The 22,273-nt window shown below is 40.4% G+C and overlaps 1 protein-coding gene across 6 annotated transcripts in view; it reads left to right on the top strand.

Annotated features, from left to right (window-relative positions):
* Positions 1-22,273, top strand: part of futsch — a 69,164-nt gene that overhangs the window by 23,820 nt on the left and 23,071 nt on the right. For all 6 annotated transcript variants that reach the window (XM_070218405.1, XM_070218410.1, XM_070218407.1 and 3 more), the window contains one exon: positions 16,802-16,900. In XM_070218405.1, the coding sequence (XP_070074506.1) occupies positions 16,802-16,900 (99 nt within the window). The remainder of the gene's footprint in view (positions 1-16,801; positions 16,901-22,273) is intronic.

Raw genomic sequence — 22,273 nt, 5'->3', positions numbered from 1 at the left:
AGGAGCCGTGTAGCCTGGTATTCTGATGTCCTGGCTGCCTGGTTGCCTGCTCGCTGTCCGCAAATTCAATCGGGAATGTCGCTTTTAATTCGATTTAAGCAAATTGCGCATGAAAGTATGCAGCCTCGCGATGCGAGGATGCAATGCAACTCGCCCACTTTGCCATCGCAGTTTAATTAAAATCGAAATCGAAATCATCGAAGGCAGCACACCCACATATCCTCGGATCCACATTTCCAGACACTGAAAGGCACACACAGGCAGTGCAAACAGTGGCGGATTGTTTACTTTTAATTGTATTAATTATTTTCATGTTGATTGCATTACAAACAGCAACATGAAAACAACAAGGGCCGCCTGTAATGAAAAGGGCAATTGGGTCAGAGTTCAGAAGGTACAGATACTGATTCAGATTCAGATGGTGATGCAGATGCAGATACAGATACACAGGGAGAATTGAGAATTTTTTTTACTAAAAATTTGGCCGGACAGACTTACGGACAAATATAAGAACAGATATACGGACAGACTTACGGACAAACTGACGGACATGATATAAAGTACATACATTCACCCTTTGAATGAAAAACACTCACAACAATACAATAAGTATAATTGAGTATACAAATGCTTGATTAGAGAAAGGCAATTTACTTAATAGATTTTTACAGTGTAGAGATGCAGATACAGAGACGAAGTTGCATCCCAGATTATTAACAAATATTTGATTTATGCAGGCGACAAACCGGAATGGGAATTGCGAGGTGTGCAAAAGGGTAAACACCAACTACCCAATTGGGAATATGGTATGCGAAATTCGCAGTACTGCGGGGGTGCGGCATAATTGCCGAGCTCAAAACGGTTCCCATTCTTTTTTTCGTGCCCTTTTTCCCATCCGGAAATTACAAAAACTCGCCCGTGCGGACCGAAAATTAGTCGCCAGCCGGGGGCGGAGAGAAAAGGGTTAGAGGAAGCTGGTTAGCTGGTGTGGATTACCTGGAAAAAAACAAAAAAAAACACTCTAGAGATACAAGGCAACAGAATTTGCAATGTTTGCTCAGTTCCGCTGGCTTACATTAAACAAACAGTGGCGGCCTCCTTTTTTAGTTTTTAGTTGATGTTGATGGAAAAACCGTGGCGGCAATTGAACGAAACCGGCACAAACAAATCAGGAAACTATAATAGATTGGATTCTGAAATAAATTGTACCAATCACATATTTTTCTAATTATTTTACCAAATAGTTCGAAAATATTTCCGTTGAGCTCTCCACTCTCACAATACATATGTCTTACTTGTTTTAATGAAATTGATATGTATATAATATGTATATATCTATATAATAATAGTTTAAATATTAAACCCGCTTTTACTTTTGAATAATACAAGGTGATCCTGACACTATTTTTTTTGTGTTCCACCACTGCATTGTCAAGTGGTAACCACTTGGGCACTTCACTCCTCTTTGCTTCACTCAACTTGTTTTTGATGATTCCATTCCCCCGGTTGTTCTCACCTGATTATGACAATTACGAACCTCCATTACAGTCACGCATCCCAGTCTTTCAAAAAGTGTTGGTTTCTTTTTAATTAACTAACAAATTAATCAATAAACTAGAGAGTACGAGGACTTCGACTGTCATATATCCGTTACTCAGCTAAAGGTAGCGCGAGGGAGATCGAAGTATGCGATCATACGGACAAACTGACGGACAGATATACGGACAAGATTAGATTGACTCGACTAGAGATCCATCCTTATCAAGAGTATATAACTTTATAACGTCTGAAACGCTTCCTTCCCCCATTCACCTACTTTCCGACGCAGGGAATTCAATAATATACGAGTAGCGGTATTAAAATAGAAGCGGCTTTCAAGGTCGTCCCTTCACCAGGGTGAAGAATCACATAATATTATTATGACAACTGTTGTCGCAATGGGGCAAGGGAAAAGTGAGGTTTAAAGCAGGGAACGTAACTGTTATAAGTTTTATTTTAAAAATCACACTTTAACAGTTATTTTCTGATTTGTAAAGTAAAACTCAAAGAATAACTGTTATTTTTTGAGTTTTATAATAAAAGTTGTCAAATAACAGTTATTCGTCGTGATCAAAAATAAAACTCAAACTTGATTTATGGCGATTTTGTGGGTAAACAAAATTTTAAAAAAATATAGGTATAAAATATGCGCGGTTGCCTTTTTTAACAAATTTTTAGTAAGTTATAAAAAGCACGGTTATCATGTTTTTTTTAATTATTTCATTTTTTCAGAAATGTCAAGGGAATAACTGTTATTCATAAAAATCAAAAAATAACAGTTATTTTTTGAGTTTTATTATAAAAATCAAAAAATAAAAATCATCACGGATTTGTAAACTACAATGGCTAATAAAAATTGTGGTGTATTTAAAAAATTTTTAGGACCCTTCTAAGTGCGTGATTTTTTTGTATGAAAAATTTACAATAACAGTTATTTTCGTTCCCTGGTTTAAAGGCGTGGCACAAAATTGTGTGTAGGCCCGAAAAATCGATCAAATAAAAAGGGTAGACAGAGCAGAGGGCAGAGGGGTAGGCCAAAGCGAAGAAGACGCGTGACAAGCTTCGATTTTGTTGATATTTTTAGACAGCCCAATGGGGCAGAAGGCAGAAGGCAACGGCAAATGCAAAGACTCCCGGGAGAGTGAACTTTTTGATTGCGTGACAATGGGGGCCGGGATATGACAGCTGGACGATGCGACAGGAGTCTCTGCCATCTCACATCTCCCATCTCTTCCTGGAAACATGCTACGTGACCCAACCAAAAAAAAAACCCAAAAAGCTAAACACGTTTGCTTGGACAACAAAGTCGTGCTGACAATGCAACGACAGCAATTTCAGTTGCACTCGCTGCTGTGTGGAAAATGGGGGGCTAAACCTAAAGCTGAAGCTAAACAAACTGCTGACAGACATCTAAACCAGACTGTCGGTCGATCCCGACTGTTTGCCGTGTGCTCTGGTATCTTTTCGAGTATGTTTATAACAGGTGAAAAAAGAAGGGCTTTTGAAGAGGGGTTTCCATTAGCCTCTCAAGAGTGTCACTCTCAAATGAAGTGAAGTTCAAAGAAGGCGATCTGTATGAATTACCATCAATTTTTCTGGGATTTATACTTGCTTTAAATTTAACATACGGACGAGAAAACGCCCCTAAAAGTTTGTACCTTGATTAGATCATTAGATGTATAATATATTTAAAGCCATATGGCAATCTAAAGAAGTTAAAGCAAAGATATTTCTGAAAAAACGAAAGAGTCGATTAATTTTTTGAGAATTACCCGCATTTTGTATCAGAGGCCAATGCGGCGTATGCGCGATAATCGATTTTGAATTTAGGAGGGCTTTGTTGTTGTCTGTTCCAACCACTATTGCGTCATCAATCAGCACACAGACAGACACACAGACAGAGACACACAGGCAGGGGGACATTAAAAATGCTTTTATTGCAAATTAATTGCTTTGAAGTGCATTGGAGGCCACTCACACTTGGGCGGAGATCATGCGACGCACCCGTGGTCAGCCGCAGACCACGCCCAAACTAAAAACCAACCTCCGACCTCTGACCCCTCTGCCTTTCGACCCAGCTCATGTTACGTTCGTTTCACTTTAATTAGTTTTCGCCAGGTCGTTCCTGTTTCAGTTTGAGTTTCGTGATGAGCGTGTCATTAAATTTGCAATTTAATTTGTCATTATTCTAATGAGCAAATGCAGAGGAGAAACTGGATACGATGTCCGATAACTTTGTCCGATAACTTTGCCCTCCAGATTGCGTTGACCTTTTAGTCAAAGAGGAAAGAGTTTGTAAAAGGATTTTGGCCGGGACGTGTGCTAATTAGCTAGCTAACTGCCGACTGCTAACCGAACCCTAATACCACTTGGCCACAAATTGAAATGTCCTATACGAAATTCATGAACTGGAAACCTTAGGTGGGTGTGGATGGGAAAGGAACCCCCCCATCTCTTCCCATCTCCCCCCACAAACCTATCAATGCCGCATCTGATCCCAAAACACTTTTTGGCTCAAAGTTTTTGGCCAAACAAGAAGCAGGAAAATAAAAACCATTTCCGAGCTGCAATTTCATGAATTTTCTCAACTGCCTTGGCAATGCCATAAAGAAAATAGTGTTTCCATAACCCCCCTCGATCCCATTCCCAGTGTATAGTAAATGGTATATAGTAAATAGTACAGCTTGTGTGTGTTGTAAACTTAAGTAAATTCAACCGTCGTGTGTGGGTATGAAGTTTCCTGCCGATTTCTTGGCGAAAGGTAAGCTTCAGAGCTTGAAAACTATGGCTATAAACTTGGAGATACCCTCTAAAGTTGTGCGGGCATATAAAATGTTATAAAAATAGTTTAAAGTGAAAACAAGTGAAAGGTAATTGGTTTTTGGTATAGAGCTTACAAAATATCGATAAATTTGATATTTTTATAATATCGCATTGATAATATCGCTGTTTTAAAGGTAAAAAGCTAAAATCTAAAAATATTATTATATGTTTACGATGAAACGTCAGAAAAACAATCGATGTTTCCAATAAACATCGATGTTTGAAAATATCGAAATTATCGATATTAAGCTCTCTGTAGTTTAAAGTTTAAAGCTAAAACCAATAACCAATATTCGGGCCTAATCCACTCCTGCTGCAGCTGCACACATGGTTTCATGGTCTTAATGGACGGATAGGGACAGAAATGTATTACCGGGGTTGGCAGGCATTTTACCTAGCGAAAAGTTGGACTGCAAAATGGGCCGCTCCCTCCTGCTCCTGATCCTTCTTCTGCCTGCCTGCATGGTCAGCTCTAAAAATTGCTTATCTCGTTACATTTAAAGTGAAATACAATTCGGCTAATGCGATTGGCACACGAACAAGACGCAGTACTAGTAGTAACTACATACTTGGGCGCTGGGCCGTTTGGTTATACTTTTTTTAACAAAAAATAAAAAAAGAGGAAAAGCCAAAGGAGGAGATTCGTGTGTACACACTCACTCACGTAACTAAAGCCTTTCATTTTGATTAACGTTCCGTCGCTTTCAGCGGGTTTTCATAGCGGGCAAAAATGGTTTTACGACCAAAGGAAAAGTGCTGGGGAACTGGATACTCCGAATACTCCGAAAACGAATCCGAATTCGACTTGGCCGCAAAACTGCCGACTTGTGCACATCTTCGGACCCACTAGCACTCACTTGTTCTCACTTACGCTCATTGAAGCTCAGTGGAGGAGTCGACAACGTGAAAATCATGAAAATTAATTGGCAATCTGGCCTCTGCTCAACGCTCTCCCCCTCTCCACTCTACATTTTCCATTTTCCGCTCCTGCTGAGCTTGGCACAAATTAATGTGCCGCCATTTTGAATATTGCACTGGCCGGGTCTCCTTTTCTCCACTACCACATTCACATTCACATCCCAATCCAAATCCACCTCCATTCTGGAGGAGGGTTGTATGCAAATGTTTGCTCTGAAACTCCAACAGAACTCCGGAAGTCCAACAAAAGTCGGTCAAACGGAAGCACTACGTGATTCACTCGGTTCTCAGACTCAGACTTTCTGCTAATTTCATTCGCGAATGCAATCCGTGCGATTTCTATTTGAGTTTCTGATTGATTTGGACTCATTTGTTTGAGTTGGGCCCAAGTTGGCGACTGGATTGGCTGGAATTTAGAGGGGGAAGTAGAAGAAAACAGATTCACCGAGAGAGATCTTCTGACGTTCTCATATGAAAGTTGGAAATACTCTTAAAAAATTAAAGACATTTTTTTAGTTCAAAAGGAGTTTCAATATCCTTGAATTAAGTTAAATTGGCGGTTATTAACAATCAAAAAATTGTTGAATAAACTCGATGTAGCTTTTCTCTGTTCTCACTTTTTCAAGAACAAATTTTCTCAATTCAAGAAGGAATATTCTCAAATTAATAACAATGTAAAGTTTAATTTATTTTTAATGATCAAAATCAAAATATAATTATCTTAAAGCTATGGTATTTCTTTTATTGATTCCCTTTATATAAGTTTCCTAGCCTCATCTTTGGTAATCAATTTATAGCAACCATTACCTTCTTTGATACCTTAAGATTCCAGACATAATTTACTTGTACCTGCTTTTTGCCTCAAGGGAATCTATAACTCAACTAAAGTACTTGAGTTACCTGAAACTTGCAAACCCTCGGCTGTCCTTGGAATTACATGAAGCGTACTTAATTGTCAACTGACATTGTTGTTCTCATAAATTTCACATCATCTGCCGCCGGCAAACTTTGCTGGGAGAGTTTGAAGTTGCAGCAGCTGGAGGTGGAAATAAAGATGGAGTCGTGAAATATAAAGTATTGGAATTCAATCAGAGGCCATAAATTCGCTTTGCATAATAGCAAGAGTATCTGGCAGATACATTTCTGCCTGCCAGTTGCCTGCGCATAAAATTGCAATTTTGATTCCTCAACCGTTTTTTAAGATGAACACACATATACATACCGAAACATATTTCGTAATTTTATGGCAGCTGCTGCCCGTGTCCGTGTGGGACAGCCTAAAAGTGGGTGGCGTTTTGGAGGGGATTGGGTCGTGGAGCTTCGGTTCGGTTGGCCATTTTCATGCTGTGACTGCTGCAATTTTAGTTTGGCGCATTTGCGAAATTAAAAAGCTTCTTGCATCATTCTTGCCACCTCCTCCTCCTTTGCCTCATCATCATCCCATCCCATCCCAATCTCGGTCCCAGTCGTTGTCATCAAGTGATTTGTTGGTCGCTTGCCAAGTGCAGCTGTCGCACTCGCATCCCACATCCAACAGTCACATGTTCGGATGTTCAAATGTTCGGGGACAAGGGACAGCAGACCCTGACTTTGAATCGGTTCTCGAAATTCTTTAATGAGCTGAATGGTTTGAAAAAAAGCAGGGTGGAGGCATTAATATATCAGAATTGCACTGACCATTTTCCTGTAACGCTGCGTGAGTCCTTTAATCTTTTTTATTTCTTGATATTTCTCTGCTTATCAGCCAGTAGAGCTCGAAAAATATCAATATTTTCACAATATCGTATCGATAATAGGAATATTTTCTAAATCATCGAAAATATCGATATTGTCAATATTTTTAAGCTCCATGTTCGATGTTTCCGATAGACATCATCGATATTTTTAGAGATCTATTAGAAAGTTGGCAGAGCGGCGGCAGAGCTTCTACTGGCATCCACTGGAATTTACCAAGATAATCCCCTTCTCCTTATTGCCTAAGCTTGTTGCCTGGCTAAAAATATTGTGTTTTTCACAAACACCTTTTGCTTAAGTTGAGCCGACTTGGATTGCAGCAATTTGGCTTGGCCCACCGCCCCCACAATCTGATTTATTCGTACTTTATTTACGCCCAACCTATTTATTTATTTAGCCCACCACCACTTTGTTTTCCGCTGCTTTCCCTTTACCTTTTCCCATGCAAAGTTCTATTTTATTTATTTATGGCTCTTGCGAACCGAGGAACCGAGGAACATAATCCACGCCGAACCGCCGGCTTATTGATTGGCTTGCGCCTTAATTGAGCGTGGCAAAGTTGAGATTGACTCGGGAAAATGCATTTTCATTTTCACTTAATGGCAATTAAAAGTTGAGCATGTTTTTGGGCGCACGGGTGCTGAAATGAGAGCACAGTGCACCGTTCTGCAATAAATATCTTTAGTTTAAAATAAATCTTATAAAGATTACCAAGGAGAATATTTTAAATGAGATATTAGAGAGATTTATCCTTTTTAAAATCTTAAAAGTTAGGGTATTAGGTAGATATGGGTACCAGAAATGTCAAGAGAATGCATGAAATTTTCAATTTTCCTTCTGCCAATGAATGATGAAATGTTGATCACGACAAGAGCTCGCTCCTCATTTCTCCTTGGCCTTTCCCTTACCTTTTTCCTAGCCCGCTTTTCCAACTAACTCAGCATGTGTGTGCGACTGTGCTTGGATCCAATTTGTCGCCTTGCCTGGGAAAATTGCGAAAAATCGTTGACAAATTGCATTTGAGGCGCCCACCACCTCGCTTTTCCCTTGTCCCGTTTTCCCTCGGCTGACTTTTTACCTTTTCGTGCCCGCATTAGCGTTCAAGCCCCCACTTTCCTCTCCCCACTTTATTCTATTGCCCTACGTTCCCATTCAATACAAATTCATTTTAATCTGGCATCACCTCAGACTCAAAGAGGCGTTTCAAATGCTTTTTATTGCCCTCATGGCTAACGCTTCTTCTTTTGCCAACTTTATATATGGCAGATAAGAACTGGAATCTTACATGGTTGTCCATTGTACGGCGTTTGGAGACCCCTTTTCCCTTTCTCCTTTCTGCAAGTAGAAGCTCTTGACATTCGCCGTTATGCAGTATGCAGTAGTCAGCCATGAAATTGGAAATCCATAATGGTCGAGCTTCGAACACGAGCTCATAAAAGGCACACAATTGTGCATATATCTTTGATGCACACTCTGAGGTCCATTGTGCACCTCAACCGGATGTGGATGTGTGCTGGGGGAAAGGACCTGTGGGATAAGGTTACTGTTACACCGAAAAAAAAGTCATAGCAACCTATTCGTACAATAATCCAAAACTATTAATTTAATAAAAAATTGTTAAAAAGACAAGTTATAAATTAATACTTTCGAAGGTATAAACTTGAATCCATAAAACATAAATCTTATAATATTTTGTAAGATATTAATACTATAGAGTAGAAACTTTACATTAGGGGTGCTCCAAAGAAGAATCGACGTGTGCTAATGCAAAATAGGCGTGTAACCGCAGGCATGCTTTGTGACTTTGCAAAAGCACCCCTGATTTATATTATTTAGTATTCAATTAATTTAATACTTGCATACTACATCTAGTATATTTTGAATACTACAAATATTAAGAGTTAAAGTATGCATTTTTTTTTTGTGTACGAAATAGGAACCTGTAACTCAATGAAAGTGCTGCACTTCGTTCTCCTCCTTTTCTTTAGAAGTGGAGTCGATGTAAATATTTGATTTGACGAGAGCTGCATTTTATGGAAGTGCATTGATTTGCCCCATATTCCAGTTACTTTAGCAAATTGAAGATGAAAATGTCAAACTTTAAAACAGAAATTGGATTGTGAAGCAAAATTGCATAAATAATCAAATGAAATATATATAGCTAGCTACTTTGTCGGAACTTTTTGGTTTTGTCAACGAATTGTACAAACATTTGATTCTTTCCACTTCATTAGTTCTTCTCACATAAAGTGGTGAATAATTGAATGTGTGTTCGTTCGACATCAATAAATAAATGCTTATGAATTTCCGCTAGAATGGGAATTTTTAAGTGGCGCTCAATCCGCAATCAATCCATGAAATTCATCCTTCGATGATGATGATGAATCGCCCTCATTATTGACTTTTTGATGGTATTAAAGGATAAGCCCGGCAGCTGCTGGCATACAAACAAATGCAGATAATGTTGCATGTTGGAAAATATTTGCAATTATGCAATTAGTGATAAACAATTAAGGGGGTTTAGGGGATCGGGAAGGGCGGTACTTTCAGGAAAGAGGCGTGGCAGACACACACCCACAGGTGTGCAGAGCAATTAGCAATAGCTACAGTTACAGTTGCGCTTCCGAGGCACAATTACAAAAGTTGCAAGTGCAAATTGAATTAAGGCAGAGTAGAGTATATATGATTAAACATACCAAAACTATGTGCAAAGTGATTTAAGAAAATATATGATGTACACAGAAAAATAAAATGACAAAAGATCAGTTCGATATGTCTAGGTCATTGTAATATTTTTTTCTAGATCAAGTTATGTATATCATTTATCTTATTTTATATTACACGCTTACATGAAATAACTGATCTGATAAAATTTCTAATTGATATGAAATAAGGTAGAATTTACCCCTACATCATATACAATTTTGTTTTCTGTGTAGGAGTTCCTTTTGACACAACATCAAGTTAATTACTAATTACTACCCAGAACCAAATGGATCCCTTGAACATTGAGCATTTAACATGCGAGTGGCCATTAAATGAAATGCATCGGGGTCACTATTCTGTTAATTACAAGTACTTGCTATATTTTAGACAGTCACAAAGCCAGTCTCCAGGAATTCCGAAATGGTATTTTATTATATAAACATTTTATGACCCGATGATCAAAGCATTTTGTATATGTACAAGAACTTAAGCTATAAAATCAAAGTGAAGATATGGCATGAAAGACCTCGAGTGAATTATTTATAGTCATCTTTAGTAAACTTGAAATGCGAGGGATTCGCGGCGGGTCGCGTTTATTCCCGCCTGTCATACGCAAAAATCTTGCATTCGCGCGGCCCGCGGACAAATGCAAATTTATTTTTAGTTAGTCGCGGAAAATGCTGCAGTTGCAGTGGAAAATCATTTTTTTTGTTTTTGTTTTATGGGAGAAACTCGTGTGCAGTCATTGTGACAGGCGCAAGTCTGTGTCAGAAATGTTTCCTTTTTTGTTTTTGGCTCCCGTTTTTCGCTTCTATTTGCTCACTCCTTTGGTTGGCAGTAAAATCGAAGAAATATAAACAAACTGAGGTGACCCAGGCGGCAGCTATAAAGGGGAAGCGGCGGTGGCAGCCGTGACATGTGGCAGGAGATATAGTACGATATGGAGTGAAGGGATTGTCCATTCCATTCCATTTCCCTCCACACTGAACAAAAATTCAATTGTTAAAATAAGTATCTGCAAATTGAATTTTAAGATTCGTTGTACTTTTTGAATCAGCTAAAGGGAGTGCGAGGGAGATGGAGATATGCAGTTGTCAAAGCAACTGGCTCCACCTAGCGGCCATTTCATTTTTTGCTCTTAACTTTTTAATGGATTGTCCGATTTAAAAATTTTCTTCTATATTTAAACGTTTACAAAATATATATATGTAGATATGTAGATTTACTTTGTTTTTTTTTTTATCAGTGTAGCGTTTGTCAGTGTGCAAAGTGTTGTGATTTATGGAGAACGAGAGGCTGGTTTTTGGGGTGGCGTAGGAATGGGAATAGGGATAGGGAAATTCTCGCCACAGAAAATGAATCCAACAATCGGATTGCAATGCGAACTGTGAACTGCTCGAAGTTTTGTTCTCTCGGTTCCATTTTTATACCCTTGCTAAAAGAGTTTTATTATTTAACAATCTTTATGGCGTTGGAAATGGGGATTTTCATGATCCGTAATGAATTTAGAGCTGATGCTTACAATGATTAAACGAAGAACTCAAGAGTAAATGAACCTTTAAGAATTTATTAATTTATTTGTAAACCTTAAAGATTTCCGACTATGATGTAGTTACTACTTTTTGATGGCCGAAAGAGTATGTTCCTCTCGCTTAGCTGCCCATCTCGTTATTGTTGGCTTTGCTCTGTCAGAAGCAGTCAAAAATCTGCCACAGCGGGAGAGGCACCAGGATATAGATATAGATGTAGATATAGAGGAGAGAACGAACGAATGACCCTGGGGCGCAGCGGGTGAAAGGTAAAATTCGAGGAATGAAAATTCTATAGAAGAACCATCTCGCATCTCCCATTTCCCAGCTCGAATCGCCCGCATGTAAGAGATAATAGAATTTTCGGATTCATTCTCGGTTAGCTGGCAGGTTACAGCCCACAAAAGCTCCCCACGTCCCCCCGAAAAATGTTGCAACCGCACGTGGCAGGAAAACATTTATGAGCAATTTATGCAGGGCTATAAAATGTTAAAAGAGTTCACTCGCCGTCGCTGCAAAAATCTCCATGCCCTTCTTTCCAGTTCACATGGGTTTGTGTTCTTGTATTGGGCGAATCGATAAAGTGACATAAATTATGCGAAACTCGCTCGCACATCCTCTTCGTACATCCCCCATTCCCATTTTCATTTCCAACCATATATTGGTACATTCTTGTGGCCTTTGTCAGCTACTGCAATATTTATATGCCATCCCCACATTCCCTGCCTGCTCTTCGCAAAATTGGTTAGTTCTTCCCACCTCACCAATCTTCCCAACGAATTTTCGCATTTGTATTTCATATTTGGGGCCAGTCCAGTCTCTTGCCAAAAACCAAAAACACTCTCCAATCATTTGGCCTCGTTTGCTTTCAGTTTTAGTTTGAGTTCTAGTTGGTTTGGGCCTGCACACACAAATTCCCGTTTATTGTTCTCCGCTGTTTTGTAGCCTAGCGGTAGCCTATAAACATTGATTAGCCATTAGGGGGAACAACACTTCAAAATATATTGCGCATTCGTCATGTATGCCATCGCCACCAAGGATTGGGGGATTTGGGGGATTGGAGGATTGGAGGATTGGAGGACAGGACAGCAGGAACGACCAAAGTTAGACATGACTCAGCAACGATGGATGAGAAGAGAAGATTATGGGCAGTGGGAATAGAGAACAGGAGAACAGGGGTCATTAGATAATGACGCATATCCACCGACATGACGCAATTCTCCATGGCCCTTCTTCGATTTTCTAATAACTTAAAAACTGAAAAACAGATGGAGGTGTAACTAAAAAAAAAAAAGTACTAACAAAAAAAAAAATTCACAGTGCTTTTTTCTGAACGATATTTAAACTCCGTTAATAAACAAATCTGATTCGATTTATTTAGTGATTGTCCAAAGGACAGCTTCTAAATTTATAAAAAAAAAAATGGCTAGATATAAAAGTCAAAGTCTATAATCATCTTTTCAACAGTTAATATTACTCGCTTGCTACTAAATCATTAGGTAAATTAAACCTTTATTTGATTTTATTGTTTATTTATTTACCATGCTATACTTTAAAGATCTTTTGATGGCGCTTTATCGACCTCCTTTCCGGGGATTCTTGGCTCGGTTCCAATTAATTTGAATTCTTATCGGTGTGTACATATCGCTGGGTGCGCAATAATAACATAAACAGCGTGTCCGATGTTCGATATTCGATGTGCGATGTTCGATGTCCTTGTCCGTGTGTCTTGGCTCATCAAGCCGAGAGCCTTATCGGCACGGGGCAATCGGGCGCAGCATTGTTTTCGCTTTCTGTCCTTCTTTGGGCCTCCTTCTCGTCCTTGTTCAGGACCTGTCACAACAAAGGACTCCCGATGCGATCCGATGAGGAGCCAGTTGTTCGCTGCGCCTCGTTTACTTTAGTTTCGATTCGCTTTAATTGTTATTGCCTCTCTGCCTTCTACTTTCTACTTTCCACTTGGCTGTCCTTCAGCTGCTCAGCAGTTCATCCAGATCCTTCCCCTCCTTTGAGATTCTCATCTTCATCTCGAGCTTACTCTTGTTCTTCTTCTTTGCCATCCACTTGACTCAATACGCAATTAATGGCTGCAAGTGTTTAATTTCTTTTTAATGTGTTTATTTATGCATTTCCAAACATTTAGCCCCTTTTCTCTCTGCCATTTTGCCCCCATCTGAAAAACACAGTTGCACTTTCTGCTTCCAAAACGGGGGGGTTTTTCTGTGTGTGTGGGTGAGGAAGGGGGGGGGGGAGCTCTCTCTCTCTCTCTGGAGAAGAAGCGCATTCATTTGGCTATGCAAACTTTTTCAACGCGCTTTTCTGGCTTCAAGGGCCTGGCAACAACGAACGAACGAACGAGCAACGTCAAGTGGCTTTTTAGCTACATCAAAATCAACACTGGGCCCCCTTCTCCTCCTACGCCCATGTAGATGTAGTAAAAGTGGCTTTTAGAGAAGGAGCGCACAGAATTATGCAACTATTTGCTGCAAAAGAAGAGGAGAGGAGGGGAGGCAGGCAGGCAGGCGCCTATCAGTAATCACCCATGGCAAGCGGAACACAGAGGTGTCGCTGTGGTATCAGGAGGGGGGATTGGGGGTTAGGTTTCAGGAATGTGTCACCGGGGGGCAGATGGAGGACCGAGCTCCGAGCTCCGAGCTCCGAGCACCGAGAGCCCCGGACACAGGAAACAGGTGTCTGTCTGGCTGACACGTCTGCATTCGATTACCTGGCTGTCGGGCGTTCAATCGCAGGTAAGGTAATGTAAGGTAAAGTAGGGGAATCGGAACCAAAATCGGAAGAGGAATCAATGCGGGGATGCGGAAAAAATGAGATTGCCCAGGGATAGTTGATGGGTCCTGTTCTGTGACGTGTTATACGTACGATATCGTGAGTTAACCCAGAAAGTGCAAATCAAAGGGTAAATTGTAAAATATGCAAGGGATATAGAATAGGTTTGGGACTTTTCTCTATATGTGGTATAGCCGTTAAGATAGCCATAGAAATATTACTGTAATTTTCTACGTATGCATGTTTATTATTATCCTTAAATGGAGAATCCCTGATTGAAAGATAGTTCCATTATATCATATTAGGTATAGAACAGGTTTAAAATGTCCCTATGTGTGATATATATAAAAAGGGATCCCTGATTAAAAGAGAGTATCATATATCATATTATTAGGGTAAAATCATAGTGTAAATTGTGAAATATATTCATGAGATATAGAGTTCCCCCTAAGGGTAGAGTCTTTAAGTCCTGAATTAAGGATCTTCAGTAACTGACTTATTACTTCGATTCCATCAAAGTCACAATGAATACCCAAGTATATATATTAAATAAATTTATGCAGAAGCAACTGTTGTTCTTAGGTCAAACAAAGCAGCGAGCTACAGGGGTTAAGCCAAAAATTAAATATAAATAAATAAGCAGTGAGTCTCTGGCAATGGCACTGGGCAAATTGAAGTCTCACTCACTGATATCTCAACGCACAAATAATAAATGAGGGGGGTTTTTCTTGGACTCGGTTTCTCGGATTCGGATTCGGTTTCTGTTTCCGCCGCTTTCTTTCTTCCTTTCTTTTCATTTTCTTCTCTTTCTCCGCCGTCTGAGTGGCTTCATTCGCTCGATGATTGCTCAAAAGGGAGGCTCCCACCGCATATATCCTTATCCTTACTCTATACACACACACAGCATATATACTATACATACTATATATGCTGGCGTCGCATATCCTGGGCGCTTCCTCATTATTTTTGTGCAATCGCTGTAGGCGCTTTTGACTGCCTCTGCCCTTTTTCTTCGTTCGCTTTCCCTTTTGTTTGTCCACACAATGTCCTGATCCTGCCTGAATCTGGCTTTATACTATATAGTATACCGAGTACAGAGTGTGTGTGTGTGTTGGCTGAAAAGTGTTAAGATTTTACGTTTTTTTTTTAGCCGCTTTTGTTGCTGCCAGCCAGCCATTTGTGCAAATTGCCGCAGTGAGCAGCGGTGGCGAAAGGGTAATATTGTTATATTTTTCTGGCTTAGGCAGAGGCTTCCTCCTCCTCTACTGATGATCTAAAACCATTCAATGATATTGCATGCCAGCAGTTGTAGCATATAGCTTTTCCGCGGGGAAAAGCACTTCATTTGCATCTGACGACGACGTCGGCGGCATAAAAATGAAAGTTAAGCACTCATTAAGGCATCGTTGGAATAAGTTATTCACAAGAACGAACGATGCCAGGGTCTTTGGAGGGTTCATTAAATTTTCCCAAAGAGGCTTAGGGATAATTTACAATCTGTCAGATCTCCGAGACATCTAAAACGTGGCAGGCAGGCATAGGGAAATGGAAATTAAAGGAGCTCCTCTTGAACCTGTCACGTAGGGCTTAAAGCTGAAAGCGGAAAGCTTCAGCTTCAGTTTCTGAATGCCCCAAAAGTAATTCGATTAATTTACCGGCACACACACACACACCTAAACACCTGCCCCTGCTTTTTATGCCACGCTGCATCCGCACAAATGAAAGTTCGCCCACACACAGGAGGAAAACTATGGAAAATTTTAGAAAGCCGGCTGGAGCCTGAAAATTATTTAAATGGATGGTTCTGCACTGATAGAAAAACGTAGTAAATTCAAAGATTTTATATTCATTTTAAATATTTTTTGCTATGTTTTATATCTATTAATTTTTAATATAAGTTGTATATATTATTGTTAAATATTATAATTAGCACGCTTTACCGATTTTTTTCCGAATTTATGTTCCTGTTTTTAGATTTTTATGTCAATCCGTTCTTGGTGATTTTGGCTACTTCCCTTTTTTTTTTGATAGACTTTTATAGAATCAAATAATAATGTGCAGATATTTATTTTAGCCATGCCATTTTTGTTTTCTGTGTGGCTTGTATTTGCAAGTGCTCACGTTGAAAGTCGGACTGCTGACTTAATTTGTTGACTAAATGACATAATACGCAGCCACAACGGCAGGCCAAACAAATATCAAAGGGCGTTCTCGGGGTGCGTCCAGTTCAGTTGAGTCGTTTAGTCGTTCAGTCCAGTCCATCGTGGCGTATGCGTAATGCGACCTCGAGTTCTCGACACTTCCCAGATCCCCTCTCCTTTCTGTCTCCGCTTTTTGACCCACCCCTTGGCTCATTTATCAAAACTGCGCTCACAGACGTTGTGCATAATTACACAAAACTAATGTGCGACCGATGATGAATGGGGCCCGAGGCAAACGGAATGATCCTGGCACCAGTTCTCAAACTAAACTCAACATTTATTCAACTAATGCATTGTCATGTGAAGAATTGAAGAAGAACTGGGAGTTGACCAATCCCATCTGTTTTCATTGTATTTTCCAGCTTTACACACTTATTGTATTTACCATTCTTGATTGCAGAATTTGGTTGTGGGGGAATTGTTAAAACAAATTATTTGTAGCATACTTTTTGAACACAAAATTTCCAATCAAATTTTCCCAACTTAAAGTAACTTAACTTCTTACTTCCTTCGCTGATCTTCGTTAATCTAATGGCCTTTTTCCCTTTATTATTTTCCTTGCAGGTTTCCTCTCCTGGGACGTTTCCGATTGTCACGTCGACTTGGAAGAGGAGCTCAATACCATTACACAGCATGCGCCCGAGGGCGAGGAAGCCCGTCACGGTGAGTCTATAAATCTGTTTATCTACCTGCCATCTAAGAAAATCACGAATAATTCAAGGCTCAAATTATTAATTTGAGAACAAATGTTCTTGAAATTGAGAACGAAAAGATTATATGATGGTTAATAAAGGTCTTTCATGATATTAAAACAGTTTGATACAACCTCTAGTAGCAAAACTAAGGCCGTTTTTTTCTTCCGAATGTTAAATTTAAAGTAGACTTCAAACACTGAATTCCCTTACATTTGCAAGGTTTATTCCACACGTTAAATATAACCTGCGCTCGAAAAATGGCCTTAAGTTTAATAGGGTTGATTGTTAATATTTTAAAAAGAGTATTATAAACAGAAGATATTTTTTTAAACAAAGCAAACCACAATTAGCCAAACAAATTTGCCAATCGCCGTGCCATTCAGAGATAATTGAATTTGAATCGGGCAACAAACACACACAATGGGTGTTGTGTTTTAAATTACAAAAGTTATTCCAACGAATTATTATGACAATTGTCTGTCGACAATAGTTATGAGGAGTGTAGAGTGGAGGGGGTGTTCAGATTTCAGATTTCACATTCCAGAGGGCATGGGCTCCTCGGATGAACAACAATTGAATGCACAAAGCCGAAAGCTCAACGCTTTCATGCTTTGTTGTTTGGCTGCTTTGTTGTTTTGGCTTTTGTGATAAACCTCGGGCCCAAAAGCAGCATCCAAACGAGAGGCTGCATTTTCATTTGCCCAAGTGCAACAGCAACAGCAGCATTATCGTCTTCCCTACCATCATCATCGTCATCGACAGGAGCAACAATAAGCTGGCTGACAGCGCTGTTGTCTTTGCAGATTAGTCTAAAACGCTGTTGAAACGCACTCAAGTGGTTGCCACTGCATCAACCAAGTTCTGCAGATGATTGGGATTTGACTCCCACTCCATCTCCATCTTCATCTCCATCCAATTGGATCAAAAACCCGCAGTCTGAAAAGTCACAGATTGCGGGAAGGATTAAATCCATCCATGATTAGCTTTATTTGTTGAAGTTGTCCCTAATCTGAAAGAGTTCGACTTGAACGAAAACTTTCAAATAAGTACGAATAACTCAGGGCTAAAATTATGAATTTTAGATAAAATGTTCTTAAAATTGAGAAAAAATGGCAGGAGGTCTCTTGTTTGATTCCTATGCCGAGATGCCGAGTTGCCGATGCCGAGGCGTTGTCCTTGAAGGACATGCTAAGTGCAACACCTGCGCTCAATGCCGTCCATTTAGCCATTGTCCGGATGGGGAAAAAGTTGGCAACGCCAGCGGATTTTTCATTTTCCATTTGCATTTGCAATCGCATTTTGTTTGCGTTCCCTCCTCGAAAACTACTCAAACAAAATTCTCAAGTGGTGCCGCCACCGAGCGGTTCAGAGCCCAATAATGATGGTGGTGGCGGCGGTGCAACGGAACAGCCATAAGCCATAAGCATAAACCAGGGGAGCAGGTGGTGCGGGCGGTGGTTCACTCGAGGCTCGATTGAGAATGCACAGAATGCACTCGCTTCGCCGAGCTCATTGTGCTCACCTAAGATCCCCGGGCTAAAAAAAATTTCCCGACAAAGGAGCCTTGCGTCGCGTCAGTGTCCAAATTGTCCACCTTCTTGCGTGGCCGCCTTCGAAATATGGATGGACTTCTTAAACTGACCAAGGTGCTGAGATGCTAACTGAAGGTTGTCTTCAATGGCCAAGAAATTCGTTAACAAGCACATAATTCCCCCGACCCCACTCCATAAATTCATGTCCAAAGTTGGACAAGCTCCAGGCCAAAAACTGAGCTTGATGGAGTTTACTTAAGTTTCCTTGTGGGACGGTAAAAGTTTGCCAACTTTAAAAGTGCACCCTATCAAGAAAAGGCACCCATGGGTCGTCAAAGTGATGAAGCCGAGTTTCGTTAAAACAAAAGAATGGGGGGTGTGACGTGCAAACAGGATTTTCCTTGCACTACTCGCTATATGGACTCTACACTCGTTACTCTGACTCGCTCTTTCTACTCTACACTCGTTACTCTGACTCGCTCTTTTTACTATACTCACCCTCACTCGCTCTTTCTACTCTACACTCGTTACTCTCACTCGCTCTTTCTACTCAAAACTAGTTACCTCGTTGCTTTAGCTTCGAAGTACTGAATATACTCACAATTTTAACTCCTCACTCGTTGCTCTTATTCGCTTCTCTTTAATCGATAACATTCCACTTGCCTTCTCGCTAGTGTTCTTAAATTATCTCGTCCTCAGCTTCAGTTTGATTTCTTTTTTTTTTGACACTATTTGAATTTGCCAACATATTTTCTCCAACCCTGCCATCCTTGCGTTCTCACGCCTCCCGCACTCATAGTCCATCCCGGTCTTGGGATTATCTGAGGATTTAGACACATTCTTATCATGCCTAAGCCGAATCCCACATAAGCAATGAAAAGATGGGCTGATGAGAGAGGGCGTGGCACAATGGGATACCCAACCCTAACCTGAAAAGCCATACAAATTCTAGATATGCATAAGACGTATGCAAAATTGATAGAAAGATAGAGTCCGTCGTCCGTGCCCCCTACACACACTTATACGAGGAGGATACACAGATATATAGAGCGAGTGAGATGGAAAGTGAGTGGGAGTCACGCACACAGCAGTGCCTACCCTGCAAGCAAACGGGCGATATTTCTATCGCCTATCGTCCAGAAGTCACTTCTTAGTAACTTCTGGAAGATAGAAACACGACAGAACACATTTTACAAAAACAAAATATACATCTATCGCGAAGAAGTCACTTCTTGGTCACTTCTGGACGATTAAAGTACGATAGAACACATTTTACAAAAACAAAAAGGGTCACGATCGTGGAGAAGTAACTTCTAAGACACTTCTAGGCGATAGAAAGACGATAGAACACATTTTACAAAAACAAAAAGGGTTCAAATCGCGAGGAAGTAACTTCTGAGGCACTTCTGGGCGATAGAATGGCGATAAAATACATTTGACTACCTAAAAAGGGTTCAAATCGCGAATAAGTAACTTCTGAGGCACTTCTGGACGATAGAATGGCGATAGATCACATTTGACTACCTAAAAGGCTTGAAGTCTTTGGGGTACAGTCCGCTCTTGGCTCTCTCTTTATACCTGAAAACTACCCTTTTTTCTCTTTGACCTACGCACTTTGTATTTTGAATTCGAGCGTCAGTTCGTTTCGAGATTTCTTTGTGATCAGTGCGATTTATTCTAAGTTTCTGTGTTTGTTTTGAAATGCGGAGTGAACCCGTTATTAAATATTACATACCGGTGGAATATAAATAAAATTCAATATTTATTTACATCAAAAATTAAAGTGATTGGAGAAATCCAGATTTAAGCGTGTACAAGGCTGTCCTCCGAAAGCAAAAGGAATTACTTGGCGTGAAACTCTGGGCAAACCGAAAACTTAACTATACTCCACTTATTTAATTATAAAAGGTAAATACCTCCTCCGATTTTTATATGGCACAATATTAATTATTTTTTTGTTGTTTTAAGCATTTTCATAGACGGAACACGGAACTGGAATTAAATAAAATAATACAACACCATTTCCTACAAGCTTATGGACCGTGCTTACATGCCGCAATGCTTTTGCAACTATATATATTTCAATAAATGTGTTGAAATAATAAACATGAAGAATGAGCACAAAAAACATATTTTCCAATTGGGAAAGGGTCTTCTAGGTATCGTCTACAAGTGTCTTCTGAGTAACTTCCAGAAGTGACTTCGGCGACACTTCTACAAGTGACTTGCACGATATCGCATTCGGATCGCCGAAGTCACCCCCGTCGGGAAGAACTGTTCCACTACGGCGACACTTCCCGAAGTCACTTCTGAGTTACTTCTAGAAGTGTCGCCTAAGTCACTTCTGGAAGTGACTTCCGCGATATCGCATTCGGATCGCCGAAGTCACCCCCGTCGGGAAGAAATGTTCCACTACGGCGGCACTTCTAGAAGCGTCGCCGAAGTCACTTCTGGAAGTGACTTCCGCGACACTTCTAGGAGTCACTCAGAAGTGACTTCGGGAAGTGTCGCCGTAGTGGAACAGTTCTTCCCGACGGGGGTGACTTCGGCGATCCGAATGCGATATCGCGGACGATCGTTTTCATCTTCTAGACGTCACTAAATAGTGACTTCCGCGATAGAAAATGCTTGCAGGGTACAAGGCCGTATTGACAATGGCCGTTAGTGTGTGTGTGTGTCTGAGGCTCATGCATAATTCAGCCAGGAAAGAGACGGCCTATATGGGCTATATGTATAGCAGAGAAAGAGACAGAAGTTGAGCAAATAGCAAAGGCAGACTGCCAGACTGACTAACTGACACACCCACATGAAATTCGTATTTTTTCCACATGATTTGCATACCATGTGGGGAAGAAGAACTGGTCTGGTCCAGCAGCGATAAGCAAATAAACTATTATGATGTAGAGCGAGATGCAGCGAGAAGTGTGTGTGAGTGTGTTGTAGATAGGGACCTTAAGGACCCTATGCTGGTGAATGGAATGCGGGTAACATGTTGACAGGACATCAATTAATATCAGCGAGTAACGGGAGGAGGAACAGCTGACGTCTGTCATTTGCGGGAGACTCTTCGCGGCGCATCCTTTTAATTATGGGTTGTTGGACGGACGGACGGACTGGTGGACGGGTTGGTGAGAAAAGTGAGAACACATCGCTTGACGTTTACAACATGTTATTGGCTTTGTTCAACAGGAGCTCACTCATCAGCCGATGATGAAAACCCCACGAAAACAAAAACCCGAGTATCCTCATGAGTGGCCCAAGTCCATATACATTTACGTAACCAGAGAAGATTCCACAGCACATTATGTGCCCTGATTAATGATGCCAGTGATGGCCGATGGCCGATGGCTATGCTCCTGTATCCCTATATATGGATATACGGATATGCCACGTGCACAACCCCCCGAAACCGCTAATTAAACTATCATCATCATAATTCCCAGGGATTAGTGTACTGGACGTTTGTAAATATTGCGATGCTACCAGGACGCGCAGGATAAGCGCAGCCAATTAAGGCCTTTGCCCACTCAGGGGAGCTGAAAACACGGAGCTGCGAAGATGAACTGTGGCACATTCACAGCTACATGAATATGCACAGCGTTAATATATGTTATATATGTTCATCAGGGGATAAAGTGGCCATATGTGAGCTATGTGATATATTATTAATGTGACTTTACACGAAATATGGAATAGGAGGGACATGCTCTTCTAATTTCCTGACCTTCCTAGCAAAAATAATGAGAAAACCATCCTCTCAACATTGACTTTAAAGCTAGGAAATAATTTCTGAAGATTTCAAATTTAAA

Source organism: Drosophila takahashii, chromosome X, assembly GCF_030179915.1.
Source record: "Drosophila takahashii strain IR98-3 E-12201 chromosome X, DtakHiC1v2, whole genome shotgun sequence".
In the NCBI taxonomy this organism is placed as follows: domain Eukaryota; kingdom Metazoa; phylum Arthropoda; class Insecta; order Diptera; family Drosophilidae; genus Drosophila; species Drosophila takahashii.
The sequence above is the reverse complement of the archived record's forward strand: the minus strand, read 5'-3'. Positions and strand labels throughout refer to the sequence as shown.